This window comes from Aptenodytes patagonicus, chromosome Z, assembly GCF_965638725.1.
Source record: "Aptenodytes patagonicus chromosome Z, bAptPat1.pri.cur, whole genome shotgun sequence".
Lineage (NCBI taxonomy): Eukaryota > Metazoa > Chordata > Aves > Sphenisciformes > Spheniscidae > Aptenodytes > Aptenodytes patagonicus.
In genome coordinates, this window is record NC_134982.1 from 733,090 (window position 1) to 748,889 (window position 15,800).

Below are 15,800 nucleotides of genomic sequence, written 5' to 3' on the forward strand. Positions count from 1 at the left end.
AAAAGAAAGGTCCCGGTGCGTCTCAGGCAGCGTAGGGCGGAGCGCGGCCTGTGCTCCGAGATGGGGCAGGCTCCGCGATGCGTCAACCAGCTGGGAGCTGGGACCGCGGCGGGGCGGGCCGGGGCCGGTGGAGCGGGGCCGGCGGAGCGGGGCCGGGGGCGGCGGAGCGGGGCCGGGGCCGGGGGCGGCGGGGCGAGGCAGGCGCGGGCCGGGGGCGGCGGGTGCCTTCTCCCCTCGCGCCGCCCGCGGGCACCTGCCGGGGCTGACGCGCCCGCGTTGCGCAATCACTGCGCCCTGTGACGCGGTAGCGCTGTCCGTCACGTACGTGATCTCCCGCGTGGCCCCTTTCAGTCCACCGGATCCTCCCTGCGGACTCGGGCAGGGGCGGTGGCTGCCGCGGGGCGGGGCGGCTGATGCAAGGCGGTGGCGGGTTGGCTCAGGGCGGCGGAAGCGCGGTGACGACACTTCCGGCGGTCCGCTGCGGCGGTGCGGGCTGCGGCCATGGCGGGAGAGGTCCTGGGGAGGACAGCGGCGCTCGTCCTGGGTGAGGCCCGCGGGCGGGCGGCCTCGGCCGTGCCCTGCCTCGGCCGTGCCCGGGCGGGGCGGCGCGGCGCGGCGCGGTTGGGCCGGGCTCCGGCCCCGGCCCCGGCCCGCGCCCCTCACCACAGGCAGAAGATGGCGGCAGGCGGCCGCCGGCGCCGGCCGCTCTGGCTGGCGGCCGAAAGGGAACGTGCTCGTCCCGGGGGCTCCGGCTTTAGGGTGGGAAGGAAAGAAGCCTTGGGAGCGATGGGAGGGTTGGAGACGCGCCTTCGGGAGGTGGCGCGGTTCGGCGGAGCGGGAAGGGCGCGGGGGTGGCTGGAGCGCAGCACGGGCGCGCTGGCGGGGGAAGCAGGGCTTCTGGGGTGGCCTCGCGGCCCGGCGCGGGCTTTCCCCGCCCTGATCCCTGGAAGCTGAAACGGAACGCGTCCGCGGGAGCAAAAAGGTTCGCGTCTTGGCAGCCGGTCAGTGGACTGGGAGTAGCTGGGCGGGGAACGGCAGCGGTGCGTGGAGGGGTCCAAAAGGCGCTGGCAGAAGGAGCAAGTGTTTTCTGTCGTTCGTGATTCGTTTCTTGGCTATGAGCGAGCTGAACGTTGATCTGAACTCTCTGACTTTTCTCAATTTAGCGTTTCCCTGTTTGCCTAGAAAAAGCTGTTTCTGTAAAAGGCTGCTTCCTTTTTGGTTCCTGATGTGCAGCCAGTGGCTTTCGAGAGTTCAGTATCCTGGGAGTCCTTAAGACTTTAGCTATGACATATTTACTGCATGGATTGATTTTCAGAATGGAAAATATTAAGTAATTCTGACCAACTGGTTGTTTTTGAAGGCTCATCGCTGCTGATAACTGTGAAGACTTTATATCCTTGTGTGTGTCCAGTCTCTTCCTGACCGTTTCCATAGCTGATAATTTTTTTTTTTTTTGAGTATTTGCCTGTATTTGTCATGTATTACAGAAGAGCTGTATGTTTCTGAACGAGAGGGCAATGATTCCACTGGTGATGGGACGCAAAAGAAACCATTCAAGACTGTTTTAAAGGTAACTGGGGAAAACACCTGCTGTTTGTTTTGAAGAGTGTGAACTGCACTTTAGGTCAAGTGATTGGCCTTGTATTTCTAAATGTAAATTTTATACTGGTTTTTGCAACTCTGACCAGAAGGATCAGAAGTAGGATGTCTGCTCGGTTTCTTTAAGGATGACTAGTTCACTTGTAGTGTCATTGATTTTGTTGTTTTCTCCCCCTTTTAGGCTTTGATGACAGCAGGAAAGGAACCGTTTCCTACTATTTATGTGGATTCACAAAAAGAAAACGAGGTGCTGTAGCATTAGAGCTTCCTAGTAGAAATTATTTTAATGCTCCTTTGTGTAAAGGAACACAAATGTAATCTTTTATCTTCTGCTCTCTCCTTGGATTGATTTAGAGATGGGCCATTATTTCAAAGTCACAGATGAAAAATGTCAAAAAACTGTGGCACAGGGAACAAATGAAGAATGAAGCTAAGGAGAAGAAGGAGGTAGGTTGCAGATGATGCCAAGTTGGAGGAAGCATACCGCCTTTCTTTTCCAAAAATGTTAAACAGCGTTATTGTCATTCCTACCCCTCCAAAAAAGTTTCAGCTTGTTCTTCGTTGGTATCATTGTTTTACACATACGTTATTTACAACTTGCCTTTGTTTAGATTAGGACAAGCAAATGGCTGAAACTGGGTGAGTTTTGAATAATTGCAATCTATTGCCTTTAGACTTTCTGGAAAAAGTGTGAAATGCGTCTGTGCATTGTTTCTCATCCTGGTCTTGAATTAGGGCAGGTTTAGGCCTCAGCAGGGTAACATCGAGGCTTTTTCTGACACCTGTGTCTGTAAGTGTACATTATAGTCTCCAGTAATTGTAAAGAGTGGAAATATTACAAAGCCTGGTTACAGCTATTTAATACTTTTTTTTTTTTTTTTTAAAACCAGGCGGAAGATCTCTTGAGGAGAGAGAAGAACCTGGAGGAAGCTAAGAAGGTTGTTATCAAGAATGATCCTAGTCTTCCAGAGCCAAAATGTGTGAGTAAGAGCCAGTGCGCTTGATACGTGGCCTGTGTTATAGCATCTTGTCTGCACAAAGATTGCATCTGTCTCTGCTTTGTGGCTCTGGCAGCTGTTGAAGTCCACTGTCTTTTTGCTGTCCACAAATGTAACTTTGTTTTTCTGGTTATCTGTGTCCTCTGGTATATAGACTTTGGTCTTTCTCATGCACTTGATGGATATCTGAACTTTTTTAGTTCCCGTATCAGACTTCTCTGTGTCTGTGTTTGTCTGCTGATAGAGACCGTATTTCTCTTTGAAAAAGTTCATTAGTTTTGTTTTGTTTGATTATTGTAGTGGTGGAGAGTGAAGAAACAGTGCTGGTTAGAGGTCGTAACTTAAGTTATTGAGACATGTTCTTACGTGGCTGTTTGTAGAGTCCTGCTGGATTTGGTGATTTGGTGCAGTCCTTAGCTTAGTAAGCAGCTATTATGTGTGCTGCTCTGTGATAGGTTTTTGCATACACCCTGTGTAGAAGACGGTTTTGATTGGAGCCCTGCACTCTCATGGCTGCTCTTTGGGAAAGGGGCAGCTGGGCCCAGCTGTGCTGAAATCACAGTCCTTTCTGCACCGGTGCACTGTAGCAGTCCTTAACTGCCTGAGGCGTGATCCATTTTGAAGGTGCCTGCTGGGTTAATTGTTCTGACTGTGGCAGTGTCAGTACCTCAGCTACATGTCTAGATGTACCTATGTCGGATCCGGGTCCTGTGCTGCTTTGACTGCTAACTGAACTCATCTATTTGAATGTCTTTAGAAATTAATCCAGAGCGCATTCAGAGTGCCAGAAAATGGCATCCTTTCCAAGTCTTTTGGTGATTTAATGCACCTTGGATTTCCGGTAGTACCCAAGTACTCTAGTCTTAAGGTGTGAGCTGTTACGTGTTTCCACTTCTCCTTTTGGTCAAATGCAAAGTGAGCTTCTTTGAAAGCTATTACAGTCCTTAGTTTCTATGTGGCAAAGTAAGCCTGCGAAATAGAAGGGACTCAATATGAAGTCTGGAAATGCTGTCTAAACGTATGGCCTGTCCTGGCTAAAATACTCTTTCCTCACTGAACAGCTGTTGAGTATTGACAGCTGTGCTTATACCCTGGATGGAACTTTGCTTCAGGTGCTGCTGGGAGGAGCCGTTTTGGGGAGGGAGATGTCATATACACTTGTATTTTAAGTAATTATGTGGAAAACGCTGTCTAAATGGTGAATCATTTCTCTATTTGATTGCTTTTATTCCCTGCTTTACAGGTAAAGATTGATGCTCTGGAAGCTTACAGAGGCCAGAGAGTGAAGGTTTTTGGCTGGATTCACAGATTACGGAGGCAAGGTAAACCACAAGCATTTAGAAGTTATTGAGCCTGTGCAGAGAGATGGAACAAATTCAGTAGCCTTCAAAATTTGGACACTTACAACAAATCAGATAGCACCTATTCTTAGATTTTTAAACCATCAGTTAGATGTCCTCTTTGGTTTATCGCAGTGGCCACTGCAACACTGAAAATTCTGTATGATGTATGAGCATATAGACATTTCTTAGTTGAAATCTTGTGGGATTTTCAGTTTGGAGGCCAGTCCTGCAGAATTTCTTCAAAAGACTTGTTTTGTGTTTTAAACTAATCCTGCAAACTAAGGAGTTAGCATCTGCTCATGGTGAAATCGGCAAATTGGAATTTTAAAGTTATACGAAGTAGCATAACTTATTTTAAAAGAAGTTTAGCAAGTAATACTTGCTATCAAAACGATTGGTATTCTAGTTAGCAAGGCAGCATCGGTCAGGGCATAGAAGTGCACGGCAGAGGTGGTTCTGACTCCACAGGTATTTGTTCAAATTATCGCTGAAGGACTTGACTGAGTGGTTGTGGATCTGGATATCACGAGCAGTTGCTAGCAAATTATTTTTGTAATTAGATGCTTTTGCGGACAGGTGGGTGACCAGAGTGATGTCACTTTGTCCCTGTTAGGTGTACCTTGGGCCTGTGCATTCAGCATTTCTGCAAACAGACTTGTAGTGCCTCAGGACCCAGAGGGACATTTGAAGTCATGGTGTGGCGGTGCAATCCCAACCCTGTTGAGGTTGGAGCAGGTTTTGCTCTTGATGTCTGTTGAAACTTATTTTAACTTCTTATACAAAATACAGCTCTGTGAAAGGCTTCTGTAACTGTGCTAATGCTTCAGTGCTTACCTGGAGCATCTTTGGTTTTTAAAATGGAAAAATGTGATCCCAGTCCTTCTGTAATAATCTGCACGTCAGTGATTAATACATCTTGGGAATGGGTCTGTTCAAATGGATTGGTGAATAAAGCTGAGGCTCTCCTTTTTTTTTTTTTTCCCCCTTCTTTTTAACTAGGAAAAAATTTGATGTTCATTGTTTTGAGAGATGGCACAGGTTTTCTTCAGTGTGTCCTTTCAGATGAACTGGTAAGTTGTGATTATTTAATTCTGTTCTGTCATTAAATAAGTGAAGTGTTCATACCTCATCCATCTTTTTCTTATATAGACGATTGGAAGTTCTCCTAAAACTACTGATTAAGTTGTATTATTGTTAAATTGTATCTCCTACTCCTGGAGTTTTTTTGTCAGTGTGAGAACCATTTAGAAGTGACTATGAGTTAATCTTGACTGTGACTCCAATAGATGTCATAGAAAAACTAAAAATAAAAAATTGCCTTGACTATGCCTCTGTCTCTTTTTCTCTCTGTAGTGTCAGTGTTACAGCGGGCTAATTCTCTCTACAGAGAGCAGTGTTGCAGTGTATGGTATGCTGAACCTTGTTCCTGAAGGCAAGCAGGTATGGGAATTAGTGTGTTTGGGTTCTCCTCCTCTTTAACAGTTTATTGTTTTCCTGATGGAAGGAGAAGCAGAGGTGGAAAAAATTATTTCCACCACTTTGGTGGGAATTTGGTTTAGAGACAAGAACAAACCTCCCAAAGCTGCTGCTGTCACCCACAGTTCAGTGGATGACAGGTGAACTATATGACTGCTCTGCTTTTGCCTGAAGCAATTTTCCACTGATATGTCCCATAGATATTTCCTAGACTGTAACAGTGGAAAATTATGTTAAATGAATGACGTAGCTTTATTTTCCCTAAGAGGTTTATTCAGTTTCTACTTTGTGAGGCTAAGAATTTGGGATTAGCTCTCTTCTTTTACTGAGATGGGTTTGTAGGTTCTTCGCCATGTTGTATTTGACCTCCAACACTTGGCAGGTGTATGAACTAGGGAGTTTACTATAACTTGTTTTGTAAAACTTTGTTTATAATGGTGGTCTCAGATTAAGGACTGGGCAGGTGTGATTTTTAGATCTCAAAATATGATGCTGCTTATGCCCTGTGCCTTTCTCATTCCAGTCAAGATCTACAAACTGTTACTGTTTGGAAAATTGTTTGAATCTGGAGTTAGGGCTAAAGCCATGTTAAGCAGCTATGCATGAAGGATGGCCAATAAAAAGGATTCAAACTGAAGGCAGGAGAGAAGCTTTTAGGAACTGTGACAGCAACTCAATGCACTCATCAGGACTTGCAGGCCTATATCAGGATATTTATTGAAAATTACTGTAAGACTTCTGTCTTAGTTATTAAGAGGTGACTGAGAGACAAAAGTAAATTGTGTCTGTGTTGCAAAACTTAACTTGTGATGCAGAAACAGCAAGCAAGCTCAGGCCACATTTGTTCTATTAAATCATAAGTCCTTTTAAGATGTGAGCTCTTGACAGCTGCTTATAGTAACATCCTCTTTTTCTGAAGGAGAAAGCAAAGCAGTAATGTTGAGATTTAGAGGACAGATGTATGTTTAATCTTCCTAGACTGTAAGCTTACCTCTTCCTTTAGATATATATTCAAAATTGTCATCCACTCTTGCAATGAGAGTTGTTCTTTTGTGTGGATTGGCAATCTATATTCTCCTGTCTGGTCTCTTAATAAGTGTACTAACTCTAGTAAGATAATGGGGAGAAGAAACATGTCTGTTAAAAAAAAAAAAAAAAAAATCACACTTTGGAGCGTTACATTGCTCCAAACAATGTTTCCAAGATGTATTAGACAATATTTGAGCAAAGTACTCCCACGCTGTGGCTGACTGTAGTGTGTAAAATAAGGTCAAAGTGTTAACCTTTTGTGGTGCTTTGTAGATAATTCAATTTTCTTGTAATCCATGTACTGTTGGCCATTACTGGCATGTTTTGCAAATGAAATTTGGCTAGGCTTAATTGTTCTAGTTGTCCCTGCCACTCGGGTCCTATCCCCAAGAGATTGACCTAAGGTTAGAGAGCCAAGCTCAGTTAAATGTGAATCCACTCCCTGTTGTGTTTGCCGATCAGAAGTTAGCAAGATTTCCTTTCCTTCATAGCTTACGCTACTGGGACTTCTAAAAATAAATGCAGCCAAACAGGGATCGCTCTTTTAAACAGCTTTATGCAGTTTGGTAATCATAAGTAACTCATAGTATGTTACTGCTCATAACGTTTTGGACATTGAAAACACTTCATGTTTTCATGTCTCATCACAATGATACAATGCTTTTAGTGAACAAAACCACCAGATTTGTAAAAATATATTGATTAGACTTTGAAAATCTGCATTTATACCCTGAAAATACTGTGAATGAAAAAAATACCATTTTAGGGGACAGAAGCCTACTGTGACCCACACGGGGGAGCTGGTGAGACCAGAAATTAAGAGGTCTGTAGCCTGGGCAGCTGGACAGGGCTGAGCCCTGGCATGGGGACCTCTTCTTGCCATATGGCAGCAAATAGGACAGGGGAGATGAGCCAGCATGAAACTTGCTATTTTCATGTTGTGGTGAGATGCTACCTAGTGCAGAAAGATTGCTCAGGTGTGTTTGACAGACAAACAGAAGAGTACCCATAGAGAGCTAGTTCTTCCTCTGTCATGATCTAAGCAACTTTTTTGAAGTTTTCCATCCAGTAGGAGAATGCGACTCAAACTGTACAAAGAACAAAATACCTTGAATGTCATACTGCAGTCTTGGGTCTGCATTTTCTTCTAATAGATGGGAGGACTCTTCCCTCTGTGTGTGTGGGTGTAGTGTTCTTAAGGCATACGGGAAGGTTCTTTGTGCCAGTGTGTTGTGTTGTAGCACCATACAAACTACTATGAAGAAAATTAACTCTATCCCAGCCAAAACTAGTACACAGTGTAAGTTACCACAGAATGGTTTTGGTTGGGAGGAACCTCTGAAGGTCATCTTGTCCACCCTCTTCTTGAAGAAGGTCTAATGTGAGGTCAGGCTGCCATGGGTCCTTCGCCACCCTGTGAAGAATTTTTTTTCTTTATGGCCAATTGAAATCTCCTTTGCTGCAACTTGAGACATTTGTCCTTTTGCTGGACACATCCAAGAGAGTCTGGCTCCACCTTCTCTATAACCACCCATTAAATAATTGAAGGCAGTAAGTAGTTTCCCCCTGCTTAGCTTTCTGTTCTTCCACCTGAATAAACCCAGCTGTCTGTGATACGTTATACTTAAACTGAATGTATCTGGAAGCTTCTAATTATCTGCCTGTAGTACTCAGTCCCATTCATGTTAAGTCTGAGACACTCATGGTGGGTTACAAATGGCACTTCCCAGCATGGTACGACTGAGTTACAAAGCAGTCACTTTGAAAATACTGCAGTTAGGATTTTAGCATCTTCTGTTTAAACTGGATTAACAACTCTGCCACGATGCCAGATGGTGACATCCAAGGGGCAAAAAGTGGACTTCTGAAATATTTGTTTCTCTTCAAATTGGCAGGCTCCAGGAGGCCATGAGCTGAACTGTGATTACTGGGAGCTTATTGGTCTGGCCCCAGCAGGAGGGGCTGACAATCTACTCAATGAGGATTCGGAGGTTGACGTGCAACTTAACAACAGGCATATGATGATTCGAGGCGAGAATATGTCAAAAATCTTCAAGGTGCGCTCCATGGTAGTACAGGCCTTCAGGGATCATTTCTTTGCCAATGGATATTATGAAGTAAGTATATTTTCCTCTGTCAGCAAATGACTGCTTTAATGTCCTGACTTCAAGGCTATCTTTTTCTGGGAAAAACTATGTAGACTTTCTAATTGACCTGAAAGGGGCAAAAGAAAAGCTGTTTATTAGGAAACTATTATTTGATCGCTTTCATAGACGTAGATCTCAAAGGTGTGTAGACACTTCTGAGGCGTGTAAGTGTTATAGGGTGATTCACAAACAGCCTGCATACCTCTTTTTAGGGTGCTGAAGGATATCGGACTGAAATGCTTGTGTGCGTGCATAGAAAATCTTTGTAGATGGTGTTCTGGAAGAGTGTGCCTTACATCACTGCTCTTATGTGTTGTCATCATTGTCCTTAATTCTTCACTCAAGTAATGACAGTCTTGTTCTTTAACAGGTCACACCGCCAACTTTAGTCCAGACACAGGTGGAAGGAGGCTCAACCCTATTCAAACTGGATTATTTTGGTGAAGAGGCGTACTTAACACAATCGTCCCAGCTCTATCTGGAGACCTGCATTCCAGCGTTAGGAGATGTTTTCTGTGTTGCTCAGTCATACAGAGCTGAGCAATCCAGGACCCGCAGACACTTGGCAGAGTATGGAGAGAGTATACATCTTTTTTATTTATGTATAAGTGAATTTATAAAGCAGGGGAGTAGCAGGTAGTTGGATGACATAATGTACAGTAAGTAGACGGCATAATAGTAATGCGGAAGGACTGATCAAAAGTATATTTGGGGGTAATACCTTGTCTCGGTGAATGTCCAGCTGGTCATAATACGTTGACATTTAGTGAAGGAAGATCTGGGCGAAACAGAGCTGATACATTTTTAGGAAGCTTTGTCTTTTTAGAAAATACAGTTCATACTGTTGTCTTCCTTACTTTTTTTTTAAGGCTTTATTTCCTTTACGGTGTAGAAGTGGGAGAAATGAAAAAGGGAACAAAAGCATGTGTTCTTGGGTTGTGGGGTTTTTTTCTCATGAGAATTTTTAGTTAAAGATTTGTTGCTTTTGTGTGGTTTTGTAATGGCATGACTTTGTGTTTCAGATACACTCACATTGAAGCTGAATGTCCTTTTATAAGTTTTGAGGATTTATTGGACCGTCTGGAGAGCTTGGTTTGTGATGTAGTAGACAGAGTCTTGAAATCACCTGCATCAAGCTTACTATATGACCTAAACCCGGTAGGCAGCAATGTGGAACAGTCGTGAATAGCCAAGAAAATATGATCTTTAGCCTTTCCTGATCAGCACCTTCATCTGGGGAAGGCAGGGCATGGCAATGAGCTCTGCTTGCTTACTATTATTAATAATAAGAAAAATATTAAATAACATAAAAAGAATGAAAATGCTGCAAGGCTGGTAATGACTCTTTCAGAAGCAGGGAACTGTGGGGAAAGAAGTTCCCTGCTAGCAAGTTCCAGGAGCCAGCAATGTGCTGGGATTTATTGCAATGTGTACTGTACCAGTGGAATAAAAACCTGTATCCCAGAGCTCGTAATATTGATCGGCTGGTACTTGCAGATTGAGCACAAGGGAGCAATGAAACAACTGGTGTTTTACTTTCTACCCTGGAACATGGAGCTCTGTAAAGCTATTTTCATTTGTTAGAGACCCTTTGTCTTCTGTTGCCTTTGCAAAGAAGATGGCTTTAAGAGACTGCTAACTTTATCTCCATTGCTAGCTTTTCTCTCAGAGTGCATACAAACTCAGTCATCCCTGTTATTTTGATCTGTTTTCCTGATAAACAATGGGAGGTTCAGTTTTAACTTTGAGCTGAGGCAAGGGGCAGGAGGTAGGAAATAGCTGAAGCACAACCCACCTCACAAAGGCGGGTTCTGAAGCAGTTATGTGCACAGGGAAGCAAAAATGTTCTTCTGTAGCCTTGCACATGGAACCTCTGCTAATGGCTCAGTTTGAAACACCTACATGTGCAATGAATTCATACAGAAAAGGAAACAGCTTTGAAAATACTTCCTCTCTTCTCTCTCCTGCCATCTTTTTCAGCAGCTGTTCTGTGAGCCTTGTTGGGCTCGGAAGATGGTTGTGTTTGGTTCTAGCTTTTCCATACTGAGATTTTTTTTTTTTTTTAAGTAATAATTCGTTGATGTATGAGCTGGAAAGAGTAATGTGTATGCTTCAAGTCTGGAAGTGGACTTGCTGATCAACTAGAAAAGTGTTCTTTAAAAATGGTACTCTTCCAACTGTCTTTGTCTACTCTTATTTACAGGGCTTCAAGCCCCCTAAACGTCCTTTCCGACGAATGAACTATACTGAAGCCATTGAGTGGTTAAAGGAACATGATGTGAAGAAGGAAGATGGCACTTACTATGAGTTTGGGGAAGTAAGTCTTTCTGAGGCTCTTTAGGAGTTAAAACCAAACAAAATCCCATGGCCCTGCACTAAGGGTGTGTAAGTCCCTTGAAGAACAGTGTGTTTGGATGGAGATGCTATTTGGCTTACTCTTGCTGTGTGATTCTGTTTTGTTTGGAATGATATCGATAAGGAGTGAAATTCTAGTCCCATTTAAGTTAAAGGGAGTTTTGCTATAAACTTCAGTGAGGCCTGGATTTTTTGTCTGAACTGTGCTGGGAGGTGTAGTGACGTCATACTGGGGAATGCAAGTGTGGGCTGGGTTTTCACATAATGTCTTTGAACATTGGAATCAAAATCTGTGTTGTCATCTGTCCATCTGTTCCCTGTCTCACTCTCCTCCAACATGTAAAATTATTTGGAGGAGCTCAAGAGGAGGTGGTGTAGCCATAGTCATAAAAGGATTTAAGAGAAGTGGGATTTTTAGGAGGAGATCATATAATTGTTTAACTTCAAAGTCGACACAGCATATTCTGAGGGAACCTTGGCACCTCAAAATCAGATATGTTGGGGTTTTTGCTGTTACTGTTTTTCCCATCTGTATCAAAGATGATAGAGATGAAGGGAGGAAGAGGTCTTCAAACTGCACTGAACTTCAGGTTCCAGAGGAAAATAAGGATTCTTACCTCCTCTCCCCCATTGCGGGCTGACACTTGCTTTGTGAAGCTGCCCTTGCACAAGGCCTATGTTCCTTGTACTTTCTTTGCTGTGCATGCTATAGTTGGCTCCTTTCTGCCCTGCTTCCACAGCAGTCGGTGCTGTAGCAGTGTTCAGTCGGATTAAAACAAGTAACAGGTGTGGCTGTTTTTTCCTATTAAAGAAAAAATCTAATCTTCTGACTTTAACTCAGAATCTAAGAAAAGTGTGATACCATTGGCTGAATAAAAGTTCAAATTAAACCTTTTAGGGATAGGTGGAGTTTTTTGACTAGATAAAGCGTGTTTGTTTAACAAGCCATGATCACATCATCACTGATGTTCCCTGTCTGTCGGTGTAACTGTGGTGTCATACTTCACTTCTCCCCGGTTTTTAAACAATAGAACTGCTGAATCGATCAAAGTGAAACTTACGCTAGGTGTTTCACAATTTATCGAATTTCAGTCAGAAAACTTCGATAAAAAACAAATAACCTTGTCTATGTAACTGAACAGTTGAGGTTTTTAAAAAATATCCCATATGCATAACAAGGAAACACTTACACTTCTTAAGGTTTGTGGAAGACGGTATTGGGGAGGAAGGAGATTAGGCTTTTCAGTGTTTACTGGATGTTTGGAAAGTCTACATTTCAGGTTAGGTTTTCCCCAGTTTTCTGTTTGAAACATTGGGAAGACTTGGATTTTAACTGAACACATTCCCCCCCCCCCCAACATACATGTTTTTATATATAAATATAGTTTCTTCTAAGATAAGTTTGCTTTAAAAATTTAGGTACGTTAGGACGAATGTGTGGATACGCGTGGTCTGAAACTGTTTCATGCCTGATACATGTGGAGCTCAAGGTATTGGAGTGGTTTTGGTTTTAAATATTAATAAAGCCTTCTTTAACCTTAGGATATTCCTGAAGCTCCTGAGAGATTGATGACAGACACCATCAATGAGCCGATCTTGTTGTGCCGATTTCCTGCAGAGATAAAGTCTTTCTATATGCAGCGCTGTCATGACGATTCCCGGCTTACTGAATCTGTAAGTTTGGTATTTTACGTAGTGTTGCAGGCTTCTAAATAGAATGGGGAATGTCAGCATGAGTGAGCGTAAAATGAATAAGTACTCCAGGAAAATCCTGGAGAATTCTTACCAGGTTTTGTTTTGGGTGTCTCTTGGCATGGCTTGTTGATCCTATAGAAATAAATGAAGCAACTCTGAAGTGCTAATAAAATGTCGGTAGATGATAGTGAGCATGCTCTTCAGTGACTTCAGGTAAGTGCTAGTCTAATGACAATACTTCTGTGACTTCTTGGAGGCTCTATTGTCTAAACATTAGCTGTCTGGCAGCCAGGAAGAGTGGTGGTTGCTAGGAATGGTGCTGGGTTTGTGGTTTTGTGGTGGTTTGTGGGAGTTTTTTGTTTGTTTTTTACAGTTCAGTGTGGCCAAGAGTATTAGAGATTAAGCTAGAGCACCTAGTCGGTTAGTTTATTCCATCTATAAATTGGGTCTGGAAGGAATTGCCTTCTTTCCTGTCATGGAGAATTAAAATTACATGGTAAAATGTGTTATAGAAATACAGTTTCAAGTTTGGGATATTTTTCATTACCCTCCTGCAGGCAGCTTAATTGTAATAGTTTGATCTCATGTTGTGTGTTGTAGGTTGATGTGTTGATGCCTAATGTTGGTGAAATTGTTGGAGGCTCTATGCGTATCTGGGACAGTGAGGAGCTACTCGAAGGCTATAAGAGAGAGGGCATTGATCCCACGCCGTACTACTGGTATACTGATCAGGTTTGTAAAACAGATTAGATGTGCTGCTTGTCAGATATGATACTTGATTTCTTTTTTAAACTGCTCTTAAAATGATGCAGTCTAAATTGGAAACGCATTTTTGGTGGCCCAAAGTAGATAGTCGTTTAACCATTGGCAAAATGCAATGGGTAACAGTTTCCATTCTGTTAAAACTGCTGTTGTTCGCTGCAGTTGCATGCTGCCCTTACCAGATCACCTTCATTAGACTGGTCTGTGCGGGTGTATTCCTCTCGTAATGTCTTCTGCAATGTTTGCGAAGCCCTTGTTGTTAGGTTGTTAGATAAAGAGAGGTTGGTCTTTACAGACTTGAATGGCTAAGCTCTAGCTAGTGTAAGGGGAGGAGAAAAGGAGGTGGTTGAAAACAAATGGTTAATACTTTCTGTTTCACCTTCCTTTTTCCTCTTCTAGTCCTTATACTGCCCCAGGAAACTCAGGACAACTAAGCACAAATATCTTGCCTGAAAAGAGCATAGTCCATTTTCCTCATCATTCAGAAAATAATCTTGGAAGGGTTTGTTTTTTTTTTTCTGGTGGTATTACTGCAATTATAATATAAATAACAAGAAAATGTTTAATATCTACTCTCTGGTTTTAATTTAACAGAGAAAATATGGTACGTGCCCTCATGGTGGATATGGTTTGGGATTAGAACGGTTCCTAACCTGGATTCTGAATAGACACCATATCCGAGATGTCTGCCTCTATCCACGCTTTGTCCAGCGCTGCAAACCTTAGCCGTCCTTGTGATAAACTCCTAGAAAATTGAGCAACTGATGCTTGGAAAAGAACGATACACTCTGCTATACTACAGCCTGTCTGAGAACAAGACTTACTGCAACCTGTTGGTAATACAAATACTAATTTAGGGCGTGAAAAGGAAAATAAACAAACCTTTTTTTTTTTTAAAGGAAAATGCTACTAATTAACTGGAAGAAGCCTTAGAAAAAATTGTTAGGTGCATTTATGCTCTCAAGTCAACATAAAACAAAGATTCTGATAAGTTGTCATTTAAAAAACAAGATACACTTCTGCTTTTAATTTCTGTGAATTAAAAGAAAACATGCTGGGCATTTTTTTTTTTTAATTTGCTTTAATTTTAATCTGTTTTCTCTTGTGGTTTCTTGTTGGAGAAATCAGGAGTTCAAGCTCTTTGAATTCCCAAATACTGACCTGTGAGAATGGTATGAAGAGACGTCATCCAAAGAGCTCAACAAATTATAAAAATGGAAATAATTATATTAAGCGCCACACTTTTTTAGCTCCTACTGTTTTTAATGGAAGTTCTGTCTGATTTTATTCAGTAGCAAGGTATGTAGTATAGAGCACACAATTCCACCGCAGGAGATGTGCGTTGTGGTTTTTTTTTGTTTTGTTTTGGGGGGGGGTTTTTGTTTTTTTACCAGATTATTTATTGGTTAGAAATAATGATGCTGATGGTGAGGTATGCTTTGCTACTTTTTCCTGATACTTGTGGATGAAGCGCTATAGTGGGTCCGTGCACACCCAGCCTATGCTGAATTACAGTAGGAGGGGACATGTTGCCAGAGCACTGTCTGTTAGCTCGTGGGCACTGGGGTGTTTGTGGTGCCTTCCAAATTAAGATTCTGCCGTCTGTTTCAAACCGGAAATGACTGGTTGAAGACCCAAAGAAACAGGTAACTTTGAAATACAATTGGATTTCAGCATTGTATGCTGACTGAATTGCTGTCCCCTCTAGATGAATTGTAGTTCAAGCGGGGCTTTCCCACGTCATGCTAAAGTATGTTTTCATAGTAGAGCAGTTCCATGTTTCCTGGCTGGCTCCGTGTTCTCTTGTGCTACTGCATCTGAGCAGATTCTCTGGCTGTAATCAAGTTATCAAATAGGATTAATTATTTAATGTGTTGAGGCATCTGTATGCTTTTTAGTCATAAATAAAGCAATTCCTTTTACTAGAGAGAAAAAAAAATGGTAGGTGCATCATTTGCTACCTGCAGTGAGACTTGACCTGGATTTGCCATTCATAGAATTGTTGAGCTGTGTGATATCCATATTTCTGTAATAAATGACTGGTTCTCTTCATCTTGCATGTTACATATAGAAACTGGTCTAAATCAGCAACCAGTAAATTACGGCAACATAAGTTGCTGTGCAAGACAGTAGTTCTTGACCTGTAATGTCTGTTCCTTTCCTTTCACTTAGTTTTTATAGCTTACTTGCTTCATACAGTCTGTCCTGGCATAGGCAAGATCTGTGTGGGCAAAAGCAGAGGAAGAGTGAATTTTCAAGTGCAGTAAACACATTCCAAAAAATGGAACTACTTTTTTCTTTTTAAACTAAATCCCCATTAATTAACTTAAAGGCATGAATTTTTATAATTTGGATAGACCACCTCAGCTGCCCCGTTGAAACATCCTAGAGAGAAT

At 42.4% G+C, this 15,800-nt stretch overlaps 1 protein-coding gene across 1 annotated transcript; it reads left to right on the plus strand.

Moving 5' to 3' along the window:
* The first annotated feature begins 462 nt into the window (after positions 1–462).
* On the plus strand, positions 463–14,465 carry LOC143172444 (asparagine--tRNA ligase, cytoplasmic). The gene is made up of 15 exons (XM_076361912.1): positions 463–544; positions 1,488–1,570; positions 1,781–1,846; positions 1,954–2,046; positions 2,490–2,579; positions 3,841–3,919; positions 4,940–5,010; positions 5,294–5,380; positions 8,341–8,562; positions 8,963–9,162; positions 9,615–9,750; positions 10,796–10,909; positions 12,490–12,621; positions 13,243–13,374; positions 13,999–14,465. Exons 1-15 carry the CDS (start codon positions 502–504, stop codon positions 14,128–14,130), a joined length of 1,680 nt encoding a protein of 559 aa, XP_076218027.1. The 5' UTR covers positions 463–501; the 3' UTR covers positions 14,131–14,465.
* Positions 14,466–15,800: the final 1,335 nt, after the last annotated feature.

Coding starts and splice junctions, on each gene's coding strand:
- LOC143172444 (XM_076361912.1), top strand. CDS start 502: ATGGCGGGAGAGGTCCTGGGGAGGACAGCGGCGCTCGTCCTGG. Junction 2,047..2,489: donor AAGCTAAGGAGAAGAAGGAG/GTAGGTTGCAGA, acceptor TTTTAAAACCAG/GCGGAAGATCTCTTGAGGAG. Junction 10,910..12,489: donor CTTACTATGAGTTTGGGGAA/GTAAGTCTTTCT, acceptor CTTTAACCTTAG/GATATTCCTGAAGCTCCTGA.